This window comes from Phallusia mammillata, chromosome 1, assembly GCF_965637545.1.
Source record: "Phallusia mammillata chromosome 1, kaPhaMamm4.hap1.1, whole genome shotgun sequence".
Taxonomy (NCBI): domain Eukaryota; kingdom Metazoa; phylum Chordata; class Ascidiacea; order Phlebobranchia; family Ascidiidae; genus Phallusia; species Phallusia mammillata.
In genome coordinates this window covers 8,953,632-8,978,199 of record NC_137252.1, presented here as the reverse complement: position 1 = coordinate 8,978,199, position 24,568 = coordinate 8,953,632, and the positions used below count along the sequence as shown (strand labels likewise).

At 40.6% G+C, this 24,568-nt stretch overlaps 1 protein-coding gene across 3 annotated transcripts in view; it reads right to left on the bottom strand.

Annotated features, from left to right (window-relative positions):
* LOC145238016 (cytospin-A-like) overlaps window positions 1–24,568 on the bottom strand; it is a 41,711-nt gene that overhangs the window by 9,032 nt on the left and 8,111 nt on the right. For 2 of the 3 annotated variants that reach the window (XM_080101044.1, XM_080101049.1), the window contains 7 exons: window positions 23,125–23,304; window positions 22,577–22,670; window positions 22,114–22,336; window positions 5,481–5,589; window positions 5,158–5,313; window positions 1,954–2,093; window positions 1,247–1,390 (listed from right to left, as the gene is read on the bottom strand). In XM_080101044.1, coding sequence (XP_079957170.1) covers window positions 1,247–1,390; window positions 1,954–2,093; window positions 5,158–5,313; window positions 5,481–5,589; window positions 22,114–22,336; window positions 22,577–22,670; window positions 23,125–23,304 — 1,046 coding nt within the window. Of the gene's footprint in view, window positions 1–1,246; window positions 1,391–1,953; window positions 2,094–5,157; window positions 5,314–5,480; window positions 5,590–6,482; window positions 6,656–22,113; window positions 22,337–22,576; window positions 22,671–23,124; window positions 23,305–24,568 lie in introns of those variants that run through there. The other variant, XM_080101058.1, reaches the window with a different exon arrangement.

Below are 24,568 nucleotides of genomic sequence, written 5' to 3'. Positions count from 1 at the left end.
GTATATCTGATGCAACCGCTTTTTACTTTTCATACCCTGATTAAACCCAACCTAAACGTTGGTCTATCTAACCTTCATTTCATACATGTTTAAGCGGTATATTAGCCTTCCTGAAAACTGCTGTGCAAAAACACTACTCAACGTCGAAAAGCAACAATAACAAAGGACGATCGGCTCACAGATGATCTAATCTCGGCTTTAACAACAGGCCAACGCAACGCAGCACGACTAATCGCGTTTCCTCCAAACCCACGACAACACTCTCTAGCGTCAGCCGAAGCTAATGACTCAACCCGCGGGGGCGAACGCGAAAGAAAAATCGCCAGGCGAGAGAAAATAGAAAAAGGCGAAAACGAGAGAGGGATCGATCAAGCAACCCTGGTATAACAACTCGCAATTAGGGCTTCGTGCCTGTATAATCTCTTGGGCTGGCAGTGAAGGTTGTACGGGTGCAGATCTTGCGTCAGAAGGCTGGGAAGGGGGCCTGGGAACGAGCGAGATCTATGAGTAATCATGCAATAGTCCACCTGCTTCTACTGCTTTGACAGGAAACGCGTGACCCACACGATGTTCTGAACTGATGCTTACGTAGCGTGTATAATGCATGTACAGCACTTGCATTGCGTTGTGACTAACAATGGATGTTGGACCGAGTTCTATAATTACCCGTGTACGGTCAGTGCTCCTTGTATGCTGTATGTGCATTACACGCAGTTTCGTTGTAAAACATAAAGCTACCGCGACCAAATATGTAAAGTATCGGTTCGTTGAAAATGACATACAGGTCCATAACGTAGCTGGAAACTCAGCACTGTATACAGCACTGTACAACATTGTTATACAGAAATCATTTTAATGGTCATCCAGCCTTATTACGAACATGTTACTGTGTAACCCCTAATAACTGCATACTACACAACGAATGCTTTTTAACGTATACACGAAATGGATCAATGTTAGTAAAGGATTCCAAGCACACCTTTATTTAATTTTAACCCGTTGAATTTTGTCGCATTCTGCATATACATGCATGCAACCGATTGCGTTGTTTGCAGGACCTTGCAGGTTGTACAGAACATAGTCGTAAAGCACTTTCGAGAACCCCGGTAATAAAAAGTAACAACACGCTGCACAGATTCACGATTAAAGCCCATTTCTCAAACATATTCAAACCGGCGTTAATTTTGAGGCCGTATTGAAATATCACATACAGAACTGGCTAAGGTTTATATTGTGGATGACTTACCCTGAGGTGTTCGGATTCGGACGCTTGCTCGGATAATTTCTTTTCAGCAATTGCGAGTTTCTCCAGCAAATAATCTTTCTCCTTCTGCAAGCGGTCGTTGTCAATCGTCAATTCCGGTACCGATTTCTGCAAGTCTGTGAGCTCCTATTTCGAAAAAACAAAAAACCTAGACTTCAGGTTTACGTCCAAATAGTTTTATTTTTTGCTTGAAAGTTGATTGATATAGGACTGAAGTAGATTATAGTTCCTGATTATTTGCTACATAAAAGATGAACTACAGTACAGAAATCATAATAAACCAAGTATGTTAAATTCAATTGCTATATTTTCCATGCATTCCGATTATTCAAAGGGCCTAATACAAATGACATATAGAGCAAGCGTGGGTCACAGAAAGATTCCAATTCAAGACTTTCCCAAAATATGAAGATAGGCAAGTGTAAGTCTAAATCAGTGGTTCCCAAACGGTGCGAAAGCTGTTTGTATAATATAAATCTCGTGAAATGACAGATTTTTCAACATTACTATCAATGGTGCACCGCTGGATAAAACATTGCCAGAAACACTGGTCTAAAATGCACAGAATTGCGTTTGTTCAACCCGCCATTAAAATTGTTGTTGTTGTTAAGGTGCGCCCTGTGGTTATGAAGTTTGAGAACATTGCGAGAAACACTGGTTTTAAAGGCACAAAATAGTGTGTATTGTACCTGCACTGTAGCCTCGAGTTCTTCATTAGTGCTAATGTGACTTTCCTCCATACGATGAATACGTTCGGTGAGGCAGGCAACCGTGACCGACGAAGATTCGCTGATGCCGCCCTCTGACGTTTTATCGTCGGAGCGTGACGCTAAAATTTGAAACACAACAAATTGATTTTCGGGCGGAAACAACGCATTTCTGGCGCGGCGTGCATTTAAAAACCGCTGCGTGATTCGAAAGTGGCGCTAATTGGCGACCCCAAAACCCATGGTACCTTTCATTCCTCAAGATGGAACAAAGATTATTCAACAGATCTATGCCTCGTATCAAAAAACGATAACCTCGATCCATTGCCAGCATCTACGGAAATTCTGCCCTCCTTTCCACATAGCCAACATCGGCCCATAATAACTACAGTTGGATTAAAAATTCCTATCATCAACTCCCTTCCAAAAAACAGATGGAACTTCGAACAAGCTAATTGGGAAAACTTTGCCAAAGCCGTGGACCAGACATGCATCCATATTCCTCCATCAGCTCAAACAATACCCAGATTTCACAAACTAGTTTTAAAAAGTGCAAGACGCTACATTCCAAGAGGTAGACGAAAAAAGTATGTTCCCTGCTGGTCAAAAGAAAGTGAGGCCTTGTTCAAAGCCTACGAAGAAACAAATGACAATAATACAGCAGACCAACTATTATCATCGCTTAATAAAGACAGGAGAAACAGATGGATCAGTACAGTTGAAAATCTCGACTTCAAACACTCAAGCCGTAAAGCATGGGCACTTCTACATAAACTGGACCTTAATTCAACATCAAAGCCCAAAACTGCAGCTCCGATAAGTGCAAACCAAATCGCAAAGGAAATTAAACAACGAGGACACCATAAACCAAACCACACTTTTGAAAAATCTGTAAGAAAAGAATATCAACAACTATACCGCACATACACGGAAGATTCCAACCTGTCATCACATATACTAATGTCAGAATTAAAAGAGTCGCTAAAGCAAACAAAAGCGAGCAAAGCTGCTGGAATAGATGGAATTTACCCTGAAATGCTGAAACATTTAGGAAATAACAGTCTTCAATGGCTGAGGACCGCATTGACAGACATTATTCAAACCGGAAAACTTCCCAAAGATTGGAAAATAGCAAAGGTGATAGCAATTTTGAAACCAGGAAAAGATCCAACCAATCCAAGCAGTTACAGGCCAATTTCTCTTCTATGCTGCACCTACAAAGTTCTGGAAAGAATCATACTTGCCAGAATAACGCCACTGGTCGAACCATTCTTACCCTCTGAACAATCTGGGTTTAGAAAACATCGTTGCACCAGTGAACAAGTCCTTGCTTTAACATCACACATTGAAACAGGATATGAACTAAAAAACACAACTGGAGCCATATTCGTAGATTTATCAGCTGCCTACGATACAGTATGGCATGATGGTCTTCTACTAAAACTAGCAAAAATAATAAAATGCAGAACCATGCTGCGAATCATATCAAAAATGACAGGTACTCGTCGCTTCTACACATGTGTAGGTTCCGACACCAGCAAAACTTTTAAAATAAAAAACGGGGTACCTCAGGGCTCCGTACTGGCCCCTACACTATTCAACGTATACATCAGAGACATGCCTAAAACCAAATGTCTTAAATTCGGCTATGCGGATGACTGGGCACTAACTTATCAAGGAAATTGTCTAACAACGATTCAAAACCAACTCACAGCTGATCTCACCACTCTCCAGGAATACTTCACGACATGGTATCTACAAATGAACACCACTAAAACAGTGACAACTCTTTTCCATCTGGACAATCACCGCGCAAACCAACAACTGAATATTACAATTGATGGAAAGCAACTGCCAACGGACCCCAATCCGAAGTATCTTGGAATAACATTAGACAGAACTTTAAATTATAGACAACATTTGGAGAAACTATCAAACAAGATAAAAACTAGAAACTCACTGATCAACAAACTAGCAGCCACCAGATGGGGAGCAAGTCAATCAGTCCTGAGAACATCTGCCTTAGCTTTGTGTTACAGCGCCGCAGAATACTGTGCTTCGACATGGGAGCGTAGTACTCACACTAAAAAATTGGACATCCAACTGAACAGAACAATGCGAATAATATCAGGAACTCTAAAATCCACCCCTATTACATGGCTACCAACAATGAGTGCAATACCTCCCCCACACTTACGACGCAGAGCATCAGCTATGAAGATGATACAGAATCTTCAAACACTTCCCGAGGAAATTCCCCTCACCAAAATTATAAGACAAGCACCAAAAACACGTAGACTAAAATCCAGGCATCCAATCTACAACTTAGAGACTGACAACACTTTCGATATGACTGAAAAATGGAAACAATATTGGTTTAATAACATGCCCGCTGGAGGAGAGCTAGTAGACGACCCAACAACTCCACTGCCAGGTTTCGACTTAGCACATAGACGTAACTGGGTAGCAGCGAACCGACTGCGATCAAAACACGCTCGCACTGCCCACATGCTTCAACGCTGGGGCGAAAGAACGAGTTCGGAATGCCCTCACTGTGGGGCAGATAAGCAAGACACCGACCATCTTGTCCTAAAATGCCCCACAACCAAGTTACAAGGTGGATATCGGACCGTACATGAATGCGATACAGCATTTAGCGACTGGTTTCAAAATATATCCGATCACATCTAAGTTTTTTTGAGACGTGGAAACCATACGACAATATATATTGGGAGAAATACCCCACGGACGGAGGTGGTGACATTTTTGGGCGCTGCGCGAACCAATATTGGCGGTGGGTTGGTATATGTCACCGAGCCAAGCGTGAAATTGAGGAAAACACAACGGGGAGAATATTTGGGCTTTGTTTTCATATACGAAGAAACCGAAGATAAACACTGATTTCGCTGATGAAAATTTTCGAGCATTTTCAAATAAACTTCATTAAAAACTTTTAATTGGGCGATATAACTGCACATACACGCCTAAGAGGCAAACAGTGACTTCAAACCAACACGGCAGCAGCTAAATCAGACACTTTTCAAGACAGAGTATTCCACAAAATTATACATAACAGACATTACTTGTTCCCTGAAACAGCCCAAGTCTTTATTATTGCCACAAAAACAGCAAACAAAAGTGGCCCCGGTTAAGGACTTTCGATGTAGGGTCAAAGTTTGAAATTACCTGAATGTGAATATGAGATAGATCCATCATCGAGGAGATTTTCTGTTGATGTGGATCTTGATACTGAAGTGGATTGTAAGGCGTCGCCACTGGCAGCGGAAGCAAGATCGTCCAGCGATGAACTCAGACCATCGTCGTTCGACAACGTATCAATATCTGTGCACGTATTTGTTATTTGGATGCAAGTCAATAAAGCTGCAAATTTTGCACTAAAATGTTCAATAAACTTAAAAGCGCAGATGTCTTTGTATTTAACTGCGAAAAAACAATGACTACGGTCGAATAAAAATATTAAAAATTTGGGCTTGAAATTAATGTCTTACCGTGGCCAAGTGTGTGCTGGCGATTCAGGATCAACGATTTCTCGCTTTCCTTCTGCTTCATGGCAGTCATCATCGCATCCATTTGCTCACGAAGTTTCGCATTCTCGTCCTATCAACAAAGTATGCCACAGATAAGACTCAAAGCTATAAAAATTCTGAACATGATAAACGTATATAGTTCGCGTATATTTCCAACCACAAAAGTCATGATTTTGGCACAGCGGTTTGAAGACAAGTTTTTTCACGCTATTTTAGCAGTTATCGATCCCCCTTCGAGACGAAAACTCTTCCCGAAATATCATTGCGAAAGTCCCTTAAAACTTGTATTCTATTTATAGAGCAATGGAGTTTTCGTAAAAATTAAAAAAAAGTTGGCTGTACTGTGTGGGTTTGCAAACTCGCTATAAGAGTGCATTCGCGCAGGCAACAAACGCTAATGTTAATGACAATTGGAGCAGCACGACACACAGTGAGCTAAAATCTAATCCCAAGTCAAGAGGCATCTCTTATCGGGAAACGAATTGGGCTGCGACTCGTCTTAAAGCGATCGCGCCGTCGTCAATCTTCGACACAGCACCAACAAATATTTGTACAGCTCAAGAGCTTCCGAATGTCACGACAATCCCAGATATTCAACGGCTGCATAGAACCAGCGCTGTCACTGGTGATTGTCAAACGCGTTCAATTTGCTTAGAAAGGCTGGGTGGTGCTTGTACACACAGAGAAGACTGGATGTGCAGATAAAAAATAAATGACAATAGCGATTGGAATTCGATTTGGCCAGTGGAATGCTAAGCGCTCAAATCGCCACTCTTGTTAATCTCCAGCAGTCGTTTGTTGTATCAGCACACATACGAAAAAAACATAAGTCGCCAGGTTCCTTGATCGCACTACATCTTCAAGTTAAGAGCCTTCGGCTTAAGGTGGCTCAGCAAAAACACTTGACCCAAAATCGGACTCATCAGAATCAACAAGCTCAGTGTGACGCCAAAATAAACTTACCGTGATCACCAGCGAATCGCACTTGAGGGACAGGCTCTTGTCCGAGTGGTCAACGGCCACAAGATGTTTCATGTTAATCCAATGTGATCGCAATGAATTATTTAAAGCAGCGTGTATTATGTGACCTATAATTTCTTGAACTTAAGGCCTGAAGCATAAAGATACTTGATCAGCACAAATTTCAAAAAGTAACACTATTTTTGTTTCTGTCTTTTTCGAAAATACAACAAATATCATGGCTACCTACTTCACGTTGCTGTTCAACACACAAAACCAAACCATTCCTCAATGCAACCACAAGGCCAGCGGGTCTTATAATAAATTCGTGAGCGCTTCACTGGTGCTCAATGCCAGCCAAAGTTTGCAGGCCTTTTTTGCCGGTCACGCCTCGTCAAACGCGCGCAGCGAAGGGTGACCGTTCGAACGGATTGCTTCCGGACGGCGAGAACGGTTATTTGAAAGACGCAACAAATCCGTGTTGTTCTGTTGTGTCACAACAGGTGTTAGGCATTGTGACGAAAACAAGAGATCGGCAACGGCCGTGATATATGTCTGGGTGGGTGTTTTCACAGTGAATCCCACCGGCGCTTTTGTACCAGCTGCGTTTGAGCATGGTGAGAAATTGACTCTGAATAGGGCGATGCGAATTATATTGTAGTAGTATCGTGTTCAATATAGCATGTTATTGGCTGAGATAGGAAAAGCCGGAAAGCGACCCGCCCAAGGAGTTGTTGAATTTGGTTGCGGTTTTAAGCTTACTTAGCGTTCCACCCTGAATCTTACGTGGAATTACAGACGAAACACAAAAATAACGTTGCTAAAATAAATATTTGACAAGTGAATTCACGGTTTATGAACAGACCAGCCCTAAAATCACACCAAAACATCACCGCTACTCATATATCAACACCGGACGCGAAACAACCAAAATAGACTATTGTGCAATCATATACAGCCAGTCGGGTATTTAAACAACAGGGTAATTTCGAGATTAGCGCTATTCTCTGAGCCGGTTAATTGCCCTGGCTAATTGGAGCGCCAATAGCAATAGAGCACAGCACAAACTTAAACGCGTAAGGAGCTTAACAAACTGCAGACGAAATTCCACGAAGATTTGCCATTGGTAATAACGCAGTGAAAGGACGACCAGGGACCTAGTAATTGCCATGGCTGGTTTAGAACACCTCCGGTAGATTGGTCAAATGACCGTTTGCGCAATTTTCGTGCCTTAACAATGCGGTTGTTAGCTGTCCGCGCATTGAGAAATTGCTCTACCGGTATGCGTACATTTTAAGGCAATTATCTGTAACTGATTATGCGATGGATTCCAGAGGCATTTTCGAATCAAAACAACTGCCATTTTACGACCCATTGGCCTCGTAAAAACTGTCTAAAGCCCGACACTTTTCCAGACAAAAATATTTCTGAGAAGCATAATAAAAATGCCAAATCGACAGAAATGTAAATTATTACAGTATCCACCAAGGTTAGGATAAGATTCTTGCTTTTACGACTGTTTAAGTTATCTGTTTTTCATTAACTTACGAACTGATACGTGATAGTGTTATAAACATATTCAAAGTCTAACTGCTGTGGTTCAAAATCACCATATGCCATAGGCCTGGCGATATGCAAACCATGCAGGCAGACTCTGTGACGTAATAAACGCTGCCGACGCGTCAAATAAGCGCAGGATTGAGTTTCTGGGTCAACGATTAGACAGAATACACACGTCAGCGCGGCGTTTTCATAATGACAAGCAACATCACATTCTGACACGTCTGACCGTCTCAACTGTCAAAGCGCGAACAATTAACACTATAACTAAACTAACCAAGACATTCTGTTCATGCCATTAGGACAAAGAACACACAGCTGTTTGCAGTTCCTGAATGTTACCTGGTAACTAAATTGGAAAGCTATTCCCTGTAACAAAGCAGTGACCACTTTCATAACAGTTGATGCATTGTAAACGCAACTCTAAGCAAAACACGCATTATCTTTCATTAAATACTATTTTACCAATACTGAACAAACTGTCTCACAAAACCAAGACCATAAGTACACCGTATCACTCAGATGCTTGGCAACATGTGACAGCGGTTGTGCAGCATGATGTGAGGGTCATCGGCTGTGAAACCAGGTCGCCTTTGGATGACTGGACTGTTGCACTCAGCCAAATTGTCTGAGCGCCTCTAGATGACCGCGCAAACCTGGCAACGATATCGAGTCCATAGGCTATTTGCGTCCGTCGCGTGTTGAGAAACGGGAAATAGTGGTGATTTTTACGACTGGTGTAATACCAGAGTCAACGTGACTTGCGCTATTTTGAAAATACGCAACCGTCTGAAATACGAGGATTTGAGTCTGCGCTATTGACGAATATTCGCAATCCCATAATTCCGAAGTAATTGGAAGTTATTTTAGCATCAGACACAAGAAGAAAACGCCATAGCTGACCGGTTAGGCCACAAAGTTACTACAACGACCTTTTTTGTCGACATATCCTGCCACAACAAATTGACTGTATGGTAACTGCCTTAGACCATTCTGAACTTGTCATGAGCCCATGACCAACCAAAGTAGGATCTGATTCACGACGGTAGCAACCGGCCTTATTCATTTCTGGTCGCATCTCTCGCTATAACCGTCTGTACAGTACGTATTACTAACACACGTGTCTTTCAATAAACCTCTTACAGGCACATGAGAAGCGAACTCAGCAACAAACATGCGTCAATTTAATTGCTCTTGTTTTAATCGACGATATCACATCACTTCAAAGCGACCTATGTTTAAAGTGCGTTTGATGGCCATTGATCACAGCAGTTAAGGGTTATAATATTTTCAACTGCGCGCTATACCCTAAGCGCTAATCCTATTGTAACACAAAGAATATGACCCCACGCTAATAGTTGTATCGTAGGCGAAGTTAGCACTGTTAGTAAACAGGTTATTTTACTGGTGGTCAAAACTACCTCGCATTTAACCAAGCGTAGGCGGCACTTGTACTACCAAAGCTCGCTCGAAAAGGGATTAACCGTATCCTCTCTATTGCTCTGGCTGCAAAACCTAATGGTGCTCTTGCGTTATAAACGTCGGGTTGTAATACTGCCTTCTTGGTGGGAACGAAAAAAGATAGGTCTGCAACAATGGTGGTTATAATCCTTACGGCGACCGACAACAATGCCGTTGGAACGAAACCCGCTATTACGAGGAGATAAGAGATCGTCCCATATTATTTGCAACAATTGCGATACCAGCGACCTTGCACGGCTATAGCGGTGAGAGTTAGAATCCAGGGTGAATTATTATCTTTGTTTGCGAATCGTTAGACAAACAGTTGTAAGTTTGAGAGCAATGGTATCTTAAGAGCGATAAAACCTATTTAGATGTATTGTGTCTGATACCGTAACACGGACCGAAGTGAACTTTTTAAGCGTGAATTAATTAACAAAGTAATCGCATACTAGAAACAAACAAAGGTTCTTGTAATGCTTTGTGATCGCGTAGGCTATGTTTTATGAACTGAAACGCAACTTTACGAGTAATGTAAAGGCACTAATTCGTGTTCGTTGGCTTTCTACGATAAAGGTTACATGAAAAAATCCCAAACCGGCACAAAAAAAACAAAACAAAAAAGATTTCAATTTCTGATTGACTGGCCTAAGCACGTTTGGCACCAGCTTAAAACCGACACACAAAACTCAGTAAAATCACTTAGCAACGTAAAGCACATACTCAATTAAACTAGCGGACAAGGCATCGTTTCAACAATTACCAGAACCCTATCTTTATCGAGCGGTCGCCTATGTCTTATCAAAAAAACCGACTATCTCTTGTGCAACCACAAGCCGAGAAGCAGCACAATGGATCAATTCACCATCACCAGTTCTATCTCAGTCTGAATAAGAGATATGTTTGACTGTGCGTGCCCTTTCTTGCCTCAAGTTTGCCTTCACTCACGCGACAGAACACTCACGCGACTTTCCTTTACGTCAGGCGAGCTTCGTAGCTCAATACACACCCCTTACGCAAACATACGGAGATGAGTTTAACATAGCGGTGTGCGCGCAACAGCTACGTACGCTGTCGAGTGGTGACAAACTTGGCATTTGGTTAAAAGCGAATTGACAGACGACGCCTGCTGTAAATGGTCGAGAGGTCGCACTTCGCTGGGACGCAAGCGCGGCGGGCCTTCCTGTAACGTCGCGTCGGTGTGCAGGTGACAAAGCTGGCAGCTTCGAACGCCGTCTGACTTCGGATATACAAAACTATACAAGCGTGAGAGGACGCGCCTCACCCAACAAATCGCCCTGTGTTGAGAAAATGACATTAAAATTCAAACTAAAGCGTGCTACAAGGAATCCTGTATCTGTTTTTGTAAATAAAACTTTAGTCAAATTTGACATTTACAGCTCGCTACGAAGCGAACACAGTGGTTGTAAACATCACTCTGTCCTAATTCTTATTTTTGTCTTTGATTTCTCTGCCACAGTTTTATTAAATTGTCCATACTAACTGTCCGTTGTTGCTCATCCTACGCCTCATCCCTTCCCAAAGTGTAACAGCTACGACTAATTTCGCCTTACAAGTAATCCATTCGGTAAAGCGGCGCTAGTTAACATGCCTACGCAGTCGCCCACACGAGCAGACTCATCGTAACAGTACACGCGCGAGCAATTACAATACGAGCAGGTATTCGGTTATTAACCGCACACGAGGGCAACGCCATAAGGACCACGTCCGTTTTGACTCCAGCTAATCGCCACAATCGACCCCAATTTCGGGATGTCTGGCATTACAGAGAGCTACAAGGTCAATATGACGTAATCCTTTTATCACGTGATTTCATGAATGGTTGACCAGCGGAATTTATAACTGGCGACTGGGCAGCGTAGGTGAGCCCGCAATTATGGCTGGGTTGTGATTCGGTATCGGGACATCAAAGCGCTTTGGTCAAATAAAATGCCCACGTTAAGGCACTGGTTGACGTTAAACGGCGTACACTGCTCGTTTTGTTATTACGTGTTGCGTTGGATTGCGACAATGACCAATCGGCTTTGCGAGTCATGCAAACAAAGATTTCCGCTTTTAACCAATGAAGGAAAGCATCTGGCGCATGCGTTGCTTTTATTACGTCCATTTTCCCACACTTTGTAGAAATTTTTTTATTGTGCAATTTTTATGAGCGTTTTTGAAGTGCGTCATTTGTGCTTTGACTCATTCCGAGAAAGTCTTCAAATCTGTAAAATGGGCTAGACAGCAATTTGTCACAAATATCTGACATTTCCACAATACTGGACAATGAGAAAATTTTAACACAACAATCCATACAAGAAACACGCTGTAAAATTTCCCAGTATTTGAAGCCCCCACCCTTTGCGTGCCATCCAACAAACCCTTGACAAACGTTTAAGCGGAAGCCGCACAACGAGACACGGCAATGTCTGTTCCTTGTCAACCTGTCTCACAAATCAAATCTATCCAAGAGGCAACACTGCCGAACAACCACTTGTGCTAGGAATCAAAAACTCGTTACTTCAAAAACTCGGGTTTACCTACTTGAAAGCACAATCACGAAACAACGTAGATCGTATTTACAATCCGGTCGCGGCATTTCCTCCATTAGGAAGGGGTCACGCCACAAATGCCTGCGAAAGGGTGGTGAGAGACGGGGTGTGCCGAATACCTGGAGTTTTTGCGACAATTTTAAGACGCAAAGACACAACAAACGGCCTGTGGGCTACGCTGTCCTGTCGGGTATTGTACTAATGCATTTCGCTTTGGAGAAAATTTCCATGCTCAAATTCTTCAACTGCACATCATCAACGTTTTTTCGTAGCCGTTCGCCTGGAATTTAAAACTCTGGCCCAAATCTAAAGCACTTTAGTACATATGCTCGACTACCAATTCCTTTTTGAACATATCTTTAGGATGCAGTACCCGCTTCTCTTCAATGGCATGGTAACTCAGCGAATATTATAAGCAGAATTACAAACCTAAAGCACATACATTCATTCATACTAGACTAGAAACCCTTTTTAACATATCTATAAAATACGGTAACAGTTTCTCCTCAATAGTTATGTAACGCCGTAAGCACAACATTCATAACCTCTGTATATACAACACAGGCAACCGCGAATTACACAATGTTTGCGCTAAAGCAAATGAATGGGCAACGGTTTCATTTCACAAGCATCGACGTTGCCGAGCTATTTCGCGACGCAATATTTCAACGACGCGCGACAAGCTATGACGTCAGAACGGTTACGTCAGCAGTCGTTTGGGTGAATGGCGGTTGCTTGCGAAGCTATATGCCGTCTTCCGTTCATATGAGAAACACGCTATTGCGTTTACGTATTGATTCGGGGTAGCAAGTCCTCCTACCACTACCCAAGTGTCAATCGTCGCATATGAGTAAAGGGGAAATGTCGGTTGATTGACATATGACGCGTGTGACTGAAATGGGAGGAGATAAAAATAGCGAGATATCTGCTGACAATATACGTACGAATAATAGAAGGGGGGTGGTTTCACGATAGAGTAAGAATAGGTCATTAAAACTGCAGACACGCTATGAGACGTAAATTGAAGCAATCTATGATTATCACACCATCTGCGATCTGATTGCTAAGCAGGAAAATGGTAATTGGCGAAATGTAGCTTAAACAAAATAGTTAGTACGTTTCGACACCTTGCACATAAAACACCTTTAAAAAAATCTAGTCTTCACTCCGCTACTGTAAAGCACAACAGCCTTTCCTTAAGCTTCTGTTTGCCATTTTCACTTCAAAATAATCCAATATTTAAAACTGAATATTCTTCATCATGTATTAAAAACCACAAATTTCTCACTCTCGACTTATTACCTCCAGGTTTTGTTCACCGGCGTTTTAGGCAAACTTCTATGTCCAAGAGCAGTGCAAGACGCGGTAAATTGCCGAAAGAAGACCCACCAACTGTCGTAAAATGGCTTTCGGGCGAACAATACCACGACAAACACGCAAGTGAACGCTCGTAAAGCTTCAAACGGCGCTGGGCGCTCGGCGGTTTTACGATTTCGTCCAACGGTCTGACCTGCCTACATATTTCTGCTTTACTAATGGCGGTTTTGCGCAATACCTCTGACCTTTGACTGGTGGAGGTCGGTGACATTTGCACCGCTGTTGCGTTAAATGTTAGCTGTTTTCGGGCTCTTGAAATGGTTAGCGTTGAAAGAAACCATATGTCATGTCCATTTATGCTCTTGTGGCGATTTGGTGAAAGTATAACCGTAAATTGAAACCCCCCAATAAAGCCATAGAGCTTGTATACAGTAAATACATTATATTTCATTTCAACTATCGCTTTATCCTTATCAGAGCATCACCACCATTTGTATACACAATCTCTAATGCAGATTCGTATTATCACGCTACTTCTCAGGTATATGTCTGAATTTCTTATCGGCATAGCTTAAAGCTGACGCACAATAGGAATTGCGCGGTTGCAACGAAGCCTGGTGCTAAGGCGAATAGAACAATAGGCTGGAATGAATCACACCACAGGGGGTAAACCACACTGGGAAGACAAACCCGCATTAGAGCGGCATGTTTGCCAACCGGCCGTCTATAAACAATCACTTACATAGGCAAAGCTTGGTATCGCAAATCTTTGAGTCCAAAACTCACAAGAAATATATTTTGAGAAAAGCGTGTTTCAGCATCTAAAAAAAAGTGAAGATTGCAAACTTACGAATGACTGAACTGCACACATTTCTATTGGCTTTCGTTGCAAACTTTAAAGCATACTTGCAATAACAAAACTGTTATGGCTTCACTGCGCTATACGTGCTCCGAAACTAGTTCGAAACCATGCAAAAAAGCGGTTATATCAACTATATAGAGCTCTTCTGGCATTTGTATTTGCAATAAAGTTGTTTATGTCACGTCTGGCAGCAACACATTATATAAAGCGGTTATATGCCTCCCACCATCTTTCAACAAGTCTGAAAAATCATTTTCATATCTTACAGCAAAACTTACAAGAAAAAATACACAGTTACAACGGATTTGTTTAAACCCTATACAGAACTGTTACAACGTACAACACAATTGTTTACAGATTTCAGATAATTTAGAAGTCAACTTAAAGGGAACAAACCAGTTTTGCGCTGCTTCATACCATTCCGTGATCGATTAAAAACAAGCGACAAAAGGATGTAAACGAAACACGAAACGAACGCCAACCCTCCTCCCTCAATTGAGATAAGATTTAAGAACTAAACAGTTTCAAAGATAAGAAACGACCGAGCATGATAGCGGTAAGACTTAAGGGCGACAAATGATCTCCCGAAAACCTTTGTTTAGTTTTGAATAATAAAGTGAAATCATAAAACGAGCAAATACAGTGAAACTCGGTTATTTCGGACCTGTTTAGACCAAAAAATTCTTAAATACACAAAGATCTGGATTAACCGATTTCGATTAGTTAATGCCTTACCACATTACAAATTTTTTGTACTTTAAATTTTGTCCGAATTAGGCGAAGATCCGGATTAACCGAATCCGGTTTAAACGAGGTTTATTGTATGTTATTATCACATTTTTGCCAAAAAATGTAGTTTTTACAAAGAACTATTAATTTACTTATCAAATCGAGGTCGTCAAACTCAAATGAGGCGTTCAAAAATAAGCATTTGAAACGTTTTACTTTGAATTCGCAAAAATCTGTATTTTGGGTGGTAAAAAATGTTGGTTACAGTACTTATCGCATGTTCTGAGAAGTAGGTACAAAGTATAACACAAAAAAATTTCCTCAGTTGAACGCGGTCAATTACATTTTGGCTATAAACACAAGGGGACCTTTTCAAGACTCGCAAAACACCATACGAGACATCGCACGAGCCCTGGTCACTTATCGGCACCGACCGTAATCTGAGACCATGATAGAGAGATGACGTCACGCCTAAATTTGACACCAGCTCTCGGCCACAGGGTTTGACGTACTTCGCAAGACGTTGCTGCGTACGATAGTGATGATTGTGGGTCTTGTTACGAACAGTGACCTCTTGTAGCACAGACCGTAAAAACAAAGATTTAAGCCTGTTTACTGCGCATTAACGGCAACGAGTTATTGAAAACCGTCGTAAAGGGTTGCGTAATTTTAAATACCACTAGGTTTATTCTGTTTAAAGTTTGTTTGCGAGCGAATTTGGTACAGTCGTTTACGAATATTGTTTTTGGACGCAAGAAACTCATAATCAAAATTTCTCTGCTTTTGAAACGTAATCGCCCTGTTGAATATACAATATGTTTTCAACCTTGAGTAGGTTTACCCCGAAGGATATATTTTACAGGCTTTTGGCAAGTTACGCCAAGCAACACCAATTTTGAGTATATAATCCCAACGTGTTCATTAAATTCAAAGATTATAATTTATCTTTCTAATCTACAATTAGGCAAAGGCGACAAAAAGGGTGAGATTTAAAATCAACAAACAATTGCTTCATTCTTAAACCTAAACAAGATTTGATGAGACATCGAACACGGCCTCGTGCATACGGAGGTTCACGACTAACCGCACGATTCTTTGAGTGACAACAAACAACGTTGAAAGCTTTTTAATTTGACACCCCTCCTTGGTAGGTGGTGCGCACTGAGGCAAAAGTAAACAGGTTGTGCGCCAGATCTAAAAATAACTCATTCGGTGACCTCTCTCTACGGCTAAGACCCAAAAAATTACCTTAAATCCTTTCATTATGTGGTGTTAAGGTTACAGCTCCTTGCCCGGCAGAAAATGAACAATCATGCACGTTTAGATTGTTATCAGCTGTTTAAGTATAAAAAATCGCCACTAAGGCTTGATAAGGTTTTTCTAGCGAACTTCGTTTAGCGTACAGATTCCCCCATTAAAATGTTTAAAACCTTTCCTAAAACCGGCTTAAAAGCAATTTTGACAGAAACCTTACGCGGACCTCACGATTTAAAAGTTTTTTAACAATCAGTACTACACACAAACCTATAAATGCTCAAAAAGTTTAACGAACTTCGTGTATAGCCTATGCATTCAATAACAGTAAAAAAATCACAAAGTGCTTGAAAACCAGTTTACCCCTTCAAAAGCATTTTTGCAACGAACTTTACAGACAGGCCTGCTGTAAACACTACTTACTAATGTGTTTGCACGAGCTGCAGACAATATAATGACAACAAAAGCAGCAAACAAAGGAAACGTCTGTAGGATTTAAGGGAAGACAAACGGTGAACTTGCATGACAGCATAATCCTGACCGTCATTAACCCCAAGTCGGATTCGCTTACAATCCCTAGTGCCGCTGCTGCAACGAAAAATCGATTTGCCCTTTAATCCACTAATCCCACTCTAGCACAATGATCTGCACCAGCGCTGCAGAAACGCTTGCAACAGTCTAGAAGCACCAGAGTCCAACAGTCGGGTATTGTTTTCGACTTTGGGGTGGATATTTTTGGGGCCTTATAAGGTTCTGCCGGTTGCTGTTGACGAACTGTTGCGGGCAGCGAAGCCGCAATGCACGTCGTTGGATCGGCCAGAATTGGTCTTCTGGCGTCTCTTAGCTTCCGATAGTCATAAACAGATCACGCTACCTTATGAACAAAACACCTCGTCCCCGAGTCTTGATATTATTTTATGTAATATAATGGAAATTTATGCAATGTATATCGAAGCGTGTTAACATATATGCTAGAAAACCTTGCCCGGAATACGAGCATTTAATTTCTTATGAGTGAAGTGAACACTTTAAAGTAGTGATTCTTACTAGAGATGCACCGGACCCGCCTCTAAAAAAGAAATCGAACAATTTCGGCCAAATCAGGCAGAACTTTTCTTTGAACTTATGTTGTTGATGCAGGTGAACTTATTTATGACATTCGAAACAACGTTACAAAGTAAACTCTAAATGAAACACCTAATATTTTGCAGAAAACGAGTTTCGTAGATACAACAATTTGTTAACGTATTATGCTTTGAATAAGCAACATTGGAATTCATACACTAAAAAAGAATAAGTCAAACCATTGCATTGTTTTCTGAGAAATTACTCCTTATGCCGCATTTTTGTCGATTTTTCAAATTTAAAGAACCGTCAAACTCTTTAAACAATTTCATTGACTCTCCTCGACCAATATACAAAATAAAAAAAACCACTGCTTCAAACGAACTGCTTATGACGATTCAAAGTTAAGTCTAAAACCTGGCTTTCTTTATACATTACAATTTCTGCCTTATAGCAAAGAACACGACACAATCACATTATTGGGCATATCACGCAAAGCTCTTCAACACACGGCTGCAATACCAGTCGCGGGAAATAGGCAATTGAGCTTTACGGGAAGAAATCGGGGGCAATAAACAATTCCTCCGACGTGTGAACGAGCAAACCGCGGACGTGATCTATAAATTCGCGAAAATCGTAAAACTTACAAAATTTATGTGTTAGGTTGTTAGGCATTGCCTTCAACTCATCATTACAAAAACAATATATTGGACTTTGCCGAGTCATAAGGTTTCTTCTGCTAGCCACGCCGTCCGCAAACACCACAACAAGGTGATTAAGTTGAGATCTCAAGTACCGACAACAGCACGTCTTCGAACAATACCGAAATTTTCACAGCAATTAATTCAACACGAGCTAATGGTGCCCACGCTAAAAAACACCTGTGCGTGGTGCCGAAACCCTTTCTTGTTCGTAGCTGTTGTTGTTGTGCCGCAAATCGCCAAAACCGGCTCCCAAAATACGAAATCCCAGTGATGAGAAACTAAACGCGTCAAGCCCGAATGACGTGTCGCCGGTCACGTGACCAGGGAACAAAGCCGTTTGATGTGGATTAAAATACATCGATGACAATGGGCCAAGTCCAGTATTGAGACGATGGGCGTTTTACGCCACAGCATCTAATAACCAGGCTTAAGGCCAATTTCGATGTGTATGTGTGGTGGCGGGGACTTAATTTAAACCCGTGTTTGGGCTGAAAATAGCAAAAAGGGCATTTCTGAATGTAATTGAGATGTAAGGGCTTACACTATTGCGCACTACTTTAGAAATAAACAACTAAAATAGATAGGACACATTTATAACAGGCAATACAACTGTGGTTTTGCGCAAATACATATCGTTTTAAAATAAGGGCACGAGCGTTTGTTTCTCCTATAGAAAAAAAGGCAACATGTAATACTCTACCCAGCAATTTCTATGGGAATCACGGTTTATTACGCAAGGAAACGTTGAAAAACTATGTTATAAACTTCGGAATGACACAGGAAGTGTTTACCGGTCGATAACGACCCAATTTGATGCGTCAGGGTTTCGTAAACATGGCCCGTGATATTTGATGACACAATTTAATGAAACTGAAGCCGTAAAGGAAATTTGAGAATCGGAAATGGATTGTGATATCGAGAAAATATGTTAAGATCTTTCTAAATGAGTTTAAGTCACCGAAATGCGTATCAGTAAATCCCTGCTTCATGCTATACTAAAAGCGTATGTCAAACGTTGAATTTTTTGAACAGTGACAAATCCACAATATAGGTTTATTTGTGGTGTAGATACTTAAAATTGAACGTTGTACATTGTACATTTAACCTTGCTAATGACGAACACACACGTTATGCAAGGTCCACCGAAAAACATAAACTGAAAATTGACAAATTACTGACATCGAAGCATGCAAATTGGTTGTTCAGACAACCTATGAGTTATTGGCATAAAGAATAATATAGCTTGACTAAATTATATCTTTAAGTTTGTGGTACCTATTCAAGAAAGCATTTCATGTTTTAAGATGAGTTTTTAGTAAAGGCTACGGTTGGCAAAACTGTAGAATTACGAACCGGTATGCCCCTTCCAAGTAAACAACTCCAACATGTGTCTGCGAAAAAGCTTGCGTTTGCCAAAATTCGCTGTTCACCTTTTGTGTACTTTACCACTTTTAGACAGAAAGCAAACGACAAACTGGCCTGCACCTAGTTTCACAGAAACACACGTCATATAGTGGTATCGGTATTACGAGAAACTTTTCACTGATAGGGGTTAAGTTTTTCCGAATAAGGGAGCAAACCTAAGGGTCGGGTAATTGGAAACGAAACGGACTACAGAATGAGAACAACAAGATACGTCGTCGAGGCGTGAGAAACACGTGTTGGGTTACTCGGGGTCAGTGACCTTTTGAGGGTAGAGGTCAGGTCGGTTCACTTTCGCGTAACAACATGCTCGTGACACACTGTGGTATGGGATAGTGGGGAATTGAAGTCACAAAGTTGATTTCAATCCGATTCACACGACCTTTAGACACGGCAGAAGCGATATGATAGCGAGATATAATGTATGACATACAATTAGGAGTGTGATGTGATGATGTTGCGTTTTGTGGTGTTGATATTATGTGTGGGTGTCTGAGCGCAGGTGGTAGATTCGAAAACACCAATCGATTCAAGGCAGGTTTGATTTCACAACGTTCCCATCGAGTCACCGTTGCATTAAAAAGCTTATTCATTAGGATATATCCGCTGTCTGTTTTATAAATAACGTGGTTTTTCGATAAAAATGACAATAAAGATATTTACATCTCTGGACATTCAAATCTTATGGCGCTTTTTATGTCACGTATTGTTGATGTATTACAAATCTAACTGACGATTGCGTTGGACAATAAAACGCACTAAATGAAATAATTAACCAGTATTTTACAAAAAGTAAAAGAAGGTTGCTTAACCTGTAATTCGTTTAAGCCTATAGTTGGTTGGCTCCGACATGTTTCGTCGTGAAACACGTGTTCTTGTGACAAAGAAACAAAATGGAACACATGACAATGTGATGTTAACGAGCTAAGAGCTAAGTATTCACTCGAAAAGTTTTACACCAAATGCTCTGTGACTACTCGTTTGGTAATCCCCCTATATTCTAATTAAGCAATCCAGCTAAATTTACGCGTGGCGTGGTACTTGGTCGTGCCATTGAAAGCCAAGCAAAAAGACAGGGACTGCATTCGAGCACTTAAAAGGTACTTCAGCTGAGCAAGGGCGACAAACAAGGGGTCCGATCAAACACCATGCCGTGGTCCTGCTATCAAGAGGGTGCTTGATTGTTAAGTGGCAGCGTTGGTCACACAAACGCCCCTGCAACGAGTGTTATATGCTGCAAATAGTACGCAGAATTATTAACAAATGGTGTGGACTTGGGCTTGTTACATGCAAGTTTGAAACGGGTTCCCAATGAGCTTTGTGCACTAAACAATGCACGTATACTTTGCATCGTTTACAACTGACAAAATACACATTGTTTTTAATATGATAACAGTTAGACTTAGCCAATCAAAAAGAATCACCCGCTTTGAACTGGAAAATAGTTTTTCTATTGAAAGGAAAAAGTAATTTCTCGTCGTTGAATTTACTTGAGCTATTTGGGTCTTGCTTTAGAAATGCAAAATGATGCAAGTCCCAGTTCAAACGCTGCAGCTATAAAAACGCACGCATAGTCCAATGTCCGATTCGGGCAATAAAGGTAAATAACTTAATGGCATCAAATAAACTCCTACAATTCGGAAATGAGCGTTTACCGGCGCGTGGTCTACATTGTTGTTACATCATGACAAATAAAATTCGAGGTTGCTGTTTCCTGAGTCAATTGGTGTTGTTAAGGTGATCCTAGATGTTGAATCAAACACAATTTGACGTGCAAATAGAAAGCGGGTGTGGTAGTAGTTTTCCAAAGTGTTGCGCAAAAACGGTTATTGCATTACTAACTGCGTTTTTTGTTCCAGTTTTTTTAATGCCGAATAAGTAAAATTTGATACTTTTACGAGCATAAAGGTAAGAATCAACTGAATACACTTTACAACGATGCGGTATGCTTTTGACAAACTCCAAAACTGACTTTTGCAGAGAGAAATGTTTAATTTGGATAAACTGGTAGATCATAAAGCGGGGAAAAGTAAGCTAAAATCATATAAACTGAAATCTATTGCAAAACTGAAAGACCTTCAGTGGTTTTAGATTCATATACAGAGTAATAGAAACATTATTTAATAGTTAACACATCTACGCAATAACACGTCCCAAAATGCCGGTTCAGTTGGCAATTTAAAATCAACAGCAGCAAGATAATCAGAAAGTTAGATTTTTGTTCTCATTGGTTATCGTTTCACAAAAAAAAGTTTTGGTACATTTTGGTAAAAAGCAGTCGATATAAGCCTCTATCTATTGGTTGTGTATGACATAATCATAGTTCAAATAAACTGTGGATCCGACTATAAAGGCTAAAACCAAATTGTAAGCACTAAAAGCACAGTTTTGTTTTTGGATACAACAGTAAAGTGCACCTTGGGAAATGACATGATCAGTTTCTTAGTCGAATCTATGAAAACCGTTATACAGGCTTGCAAGGAAGATATCACAACATATAACCTGTTCCTATTTGTACAGGTTTCCAAATCCAGCAACCTTACTGCTCAAAAAAATCAATTCACAAACCTAAGTTAAATACATAAAAACCGTTACGCAGGCTTGCAGTGGAGATATCACAACATATAACTCGTTCCCACATGTGCAGTTTAGCAAAACCTGCACCCATAACTGCTAGTGCTCAAAAAATATTTTAGTTCACAAACCTGCAGTCTTGAAAGTTCGTTCTGAATATCACCGATCGACGTCGGGGATTCTTCTCCCGAATGGCTCCCGCCTTCCTCGGATGAAAGTTTCACCAGTGAAGTGAAGGAGGGAGGGTGGGATGCGGAAAGTTTCGGGGATGAAGAGGAGATGACGCCGAAGTCCTCTTCCTCCTGCTGACGCTTGAGAAGATGCATCATCTGGTCCAATTTCGACTTTAAAGAGCTGAAAGTAAAACAAAAACATAAATTTGCACATTGGTTAAAACTGAACGTATTAGGAACACATAATATTGACGTCAAACAAGTCTTTGGAAATGTTGACAAATGAAGCAATAACCACGTAAATAGGTTGTTAATGTTTGTAAAGATGGAAACTAAAAGTGATGTTGTTGTTGCTTTCGATAAACATGCAATTATGTAAAAAACAATACATAAATTTTGAGGAAAAATTTTTCAGCCAAACCTGATCTCAGAGTCTTTCGCTTTTGCCAGAGACATTAAATCCTTGATTTTGCTCTCTAGCGCCACCTTGTCGACCTCGGATTTTAATTTCGAACCTAAAAAAGGTAAAGATTATGTTTTAACAGCAAAACTGATCTTTTGCATAGCAGTTATGCTAGCATTCAAAACAGTTGGGAGTGGAATCATTGCAAAAGACAAAAAAAAAGTATTTCTAAAGTTACGAAACATCTGCATTCTTTTCACTGTGACAATTGACATTTTTAAGTCGCAAGTATTTTACTTCTGTAGTAATTACTTTCCATTTTTAATTTTCACAAATTAGCAAGAAACTATTTTGTTACGTTTTTTAATTTTTACAAATTTGCAATAAAAAAATCAGGAAAAACAATATGTGTCCACATCGCGAAAAGAATACATGCAAAAAATGCAACATTGTTACTAAGGAAACTGATAATAGTGATACTCATTCATTTTATTCATTAAATCTTATTGCAAAGCATTATAAAGAAGAACAACATCTAATTTAGGTAACTTATCTTGACAACGTACCAGCATCTTTCTGTCTTCGGCTGATTGCCGACGTACTTCGGCCACTAGATGACGTCGTTGAGCTCGTTGATTTGGTCGATGACGGTTTGCTTTTCTCGCGCGATTTTTCTCCGACCTTTGTTGCGTCCTTTGTCGCCCCCATGCGGCGGGATGAAGCGGTCGTCCCACTTGTACTGGAACCTGTGGAGAATAAATATAGTGTTGTTGTCAGTAGGGTTGAATTATCCGGATATCGGATAACCGGTTAACCGATTAACCGAAGGATTTTTTGTTATCCGATATCCGGATATTTTTGTGTCGGTTAACAGGATAACAAAAGAATAGTGCCGCGTAAGCGTTTAATGCATTTTAACATAATTTTAGAAAACACGCAGTTAATGTGCAGTGGTGGATGCAACGAACGACTTTATGTTTATCCTACATATTCCCTAATGTTCAAATTCACAAGAAAATTTACGTCACACTAATGAAACGGTAAATACATCTATTGTAAGGTGATTGGCTCGGAGGGATAAATTTTTAGATACGAAAAAAAATGTTCGTTTAGTAACAATGTTTGCGGCCCGGTGCATTGTGGGACATCTCCATACATTTTGATATGAATTTCCCACAATGCACCGGGTAACTTGCAACGAAACATAGCTAACTTGCGACGCAAGTAACTAAGTTGCCGCAAGTTAGCTATCTTGCAAGTTTTTTGTTTGTCTTCAAAACGGCGTCCCATAAGCAGTAAATGCGTAAATTTAATATATGCTGGACAATTATGAACACTAAAACGAAATCGGCGCCACAATTGAATGATGTTGGAATAGACTTATTATTATCCGGTTAAACGGATAGCTAAATTCAAAATATCCGTATATATCCGTTATCCGGATAGTGGAAATTATTGATATCCGAACCAACCCTAGTTGTCAGGCATATTTTATAGGCTTTTTTCTTGCTCAACTGGCATTATAAACAACTCATCGACATTTCAACGCCTGATTCCGGGTGGTTTCAACTGGGTAATGTAACACTATACCCACCACAATCGTTCTTATAACACCACACAGGGTAAAAACAGAACAGAACTGACACAAAACAGAGAATAAGTCATTTATAAACAGTGATAACTGAAAATGGTCTATCAATTTTCGAGTTATACGCGTTGCCGTTGATTTGTTTTATTTTAATCCAGGGTGGATGAGCAATGCCCGAACATATTATGATGAGTCCGTCGCCAAACTGCCTGTTTCATTGCAACCCCGTACAATATTTTTTTCGAGTTTCGTTTAGTTTACATATCGGGTTCCACTGGGTTAGGGCTATGCCGCTCAACCTTCTCGTTTCGGGAAACTGAAATGGTTGAGACAGGATTAAAACCATCAACCTTGATAACTCCACGCTAGTTATGGTATCCACTCAACTTGACGACTTGTGGCTGTTATTTTGGCGTTTGGTT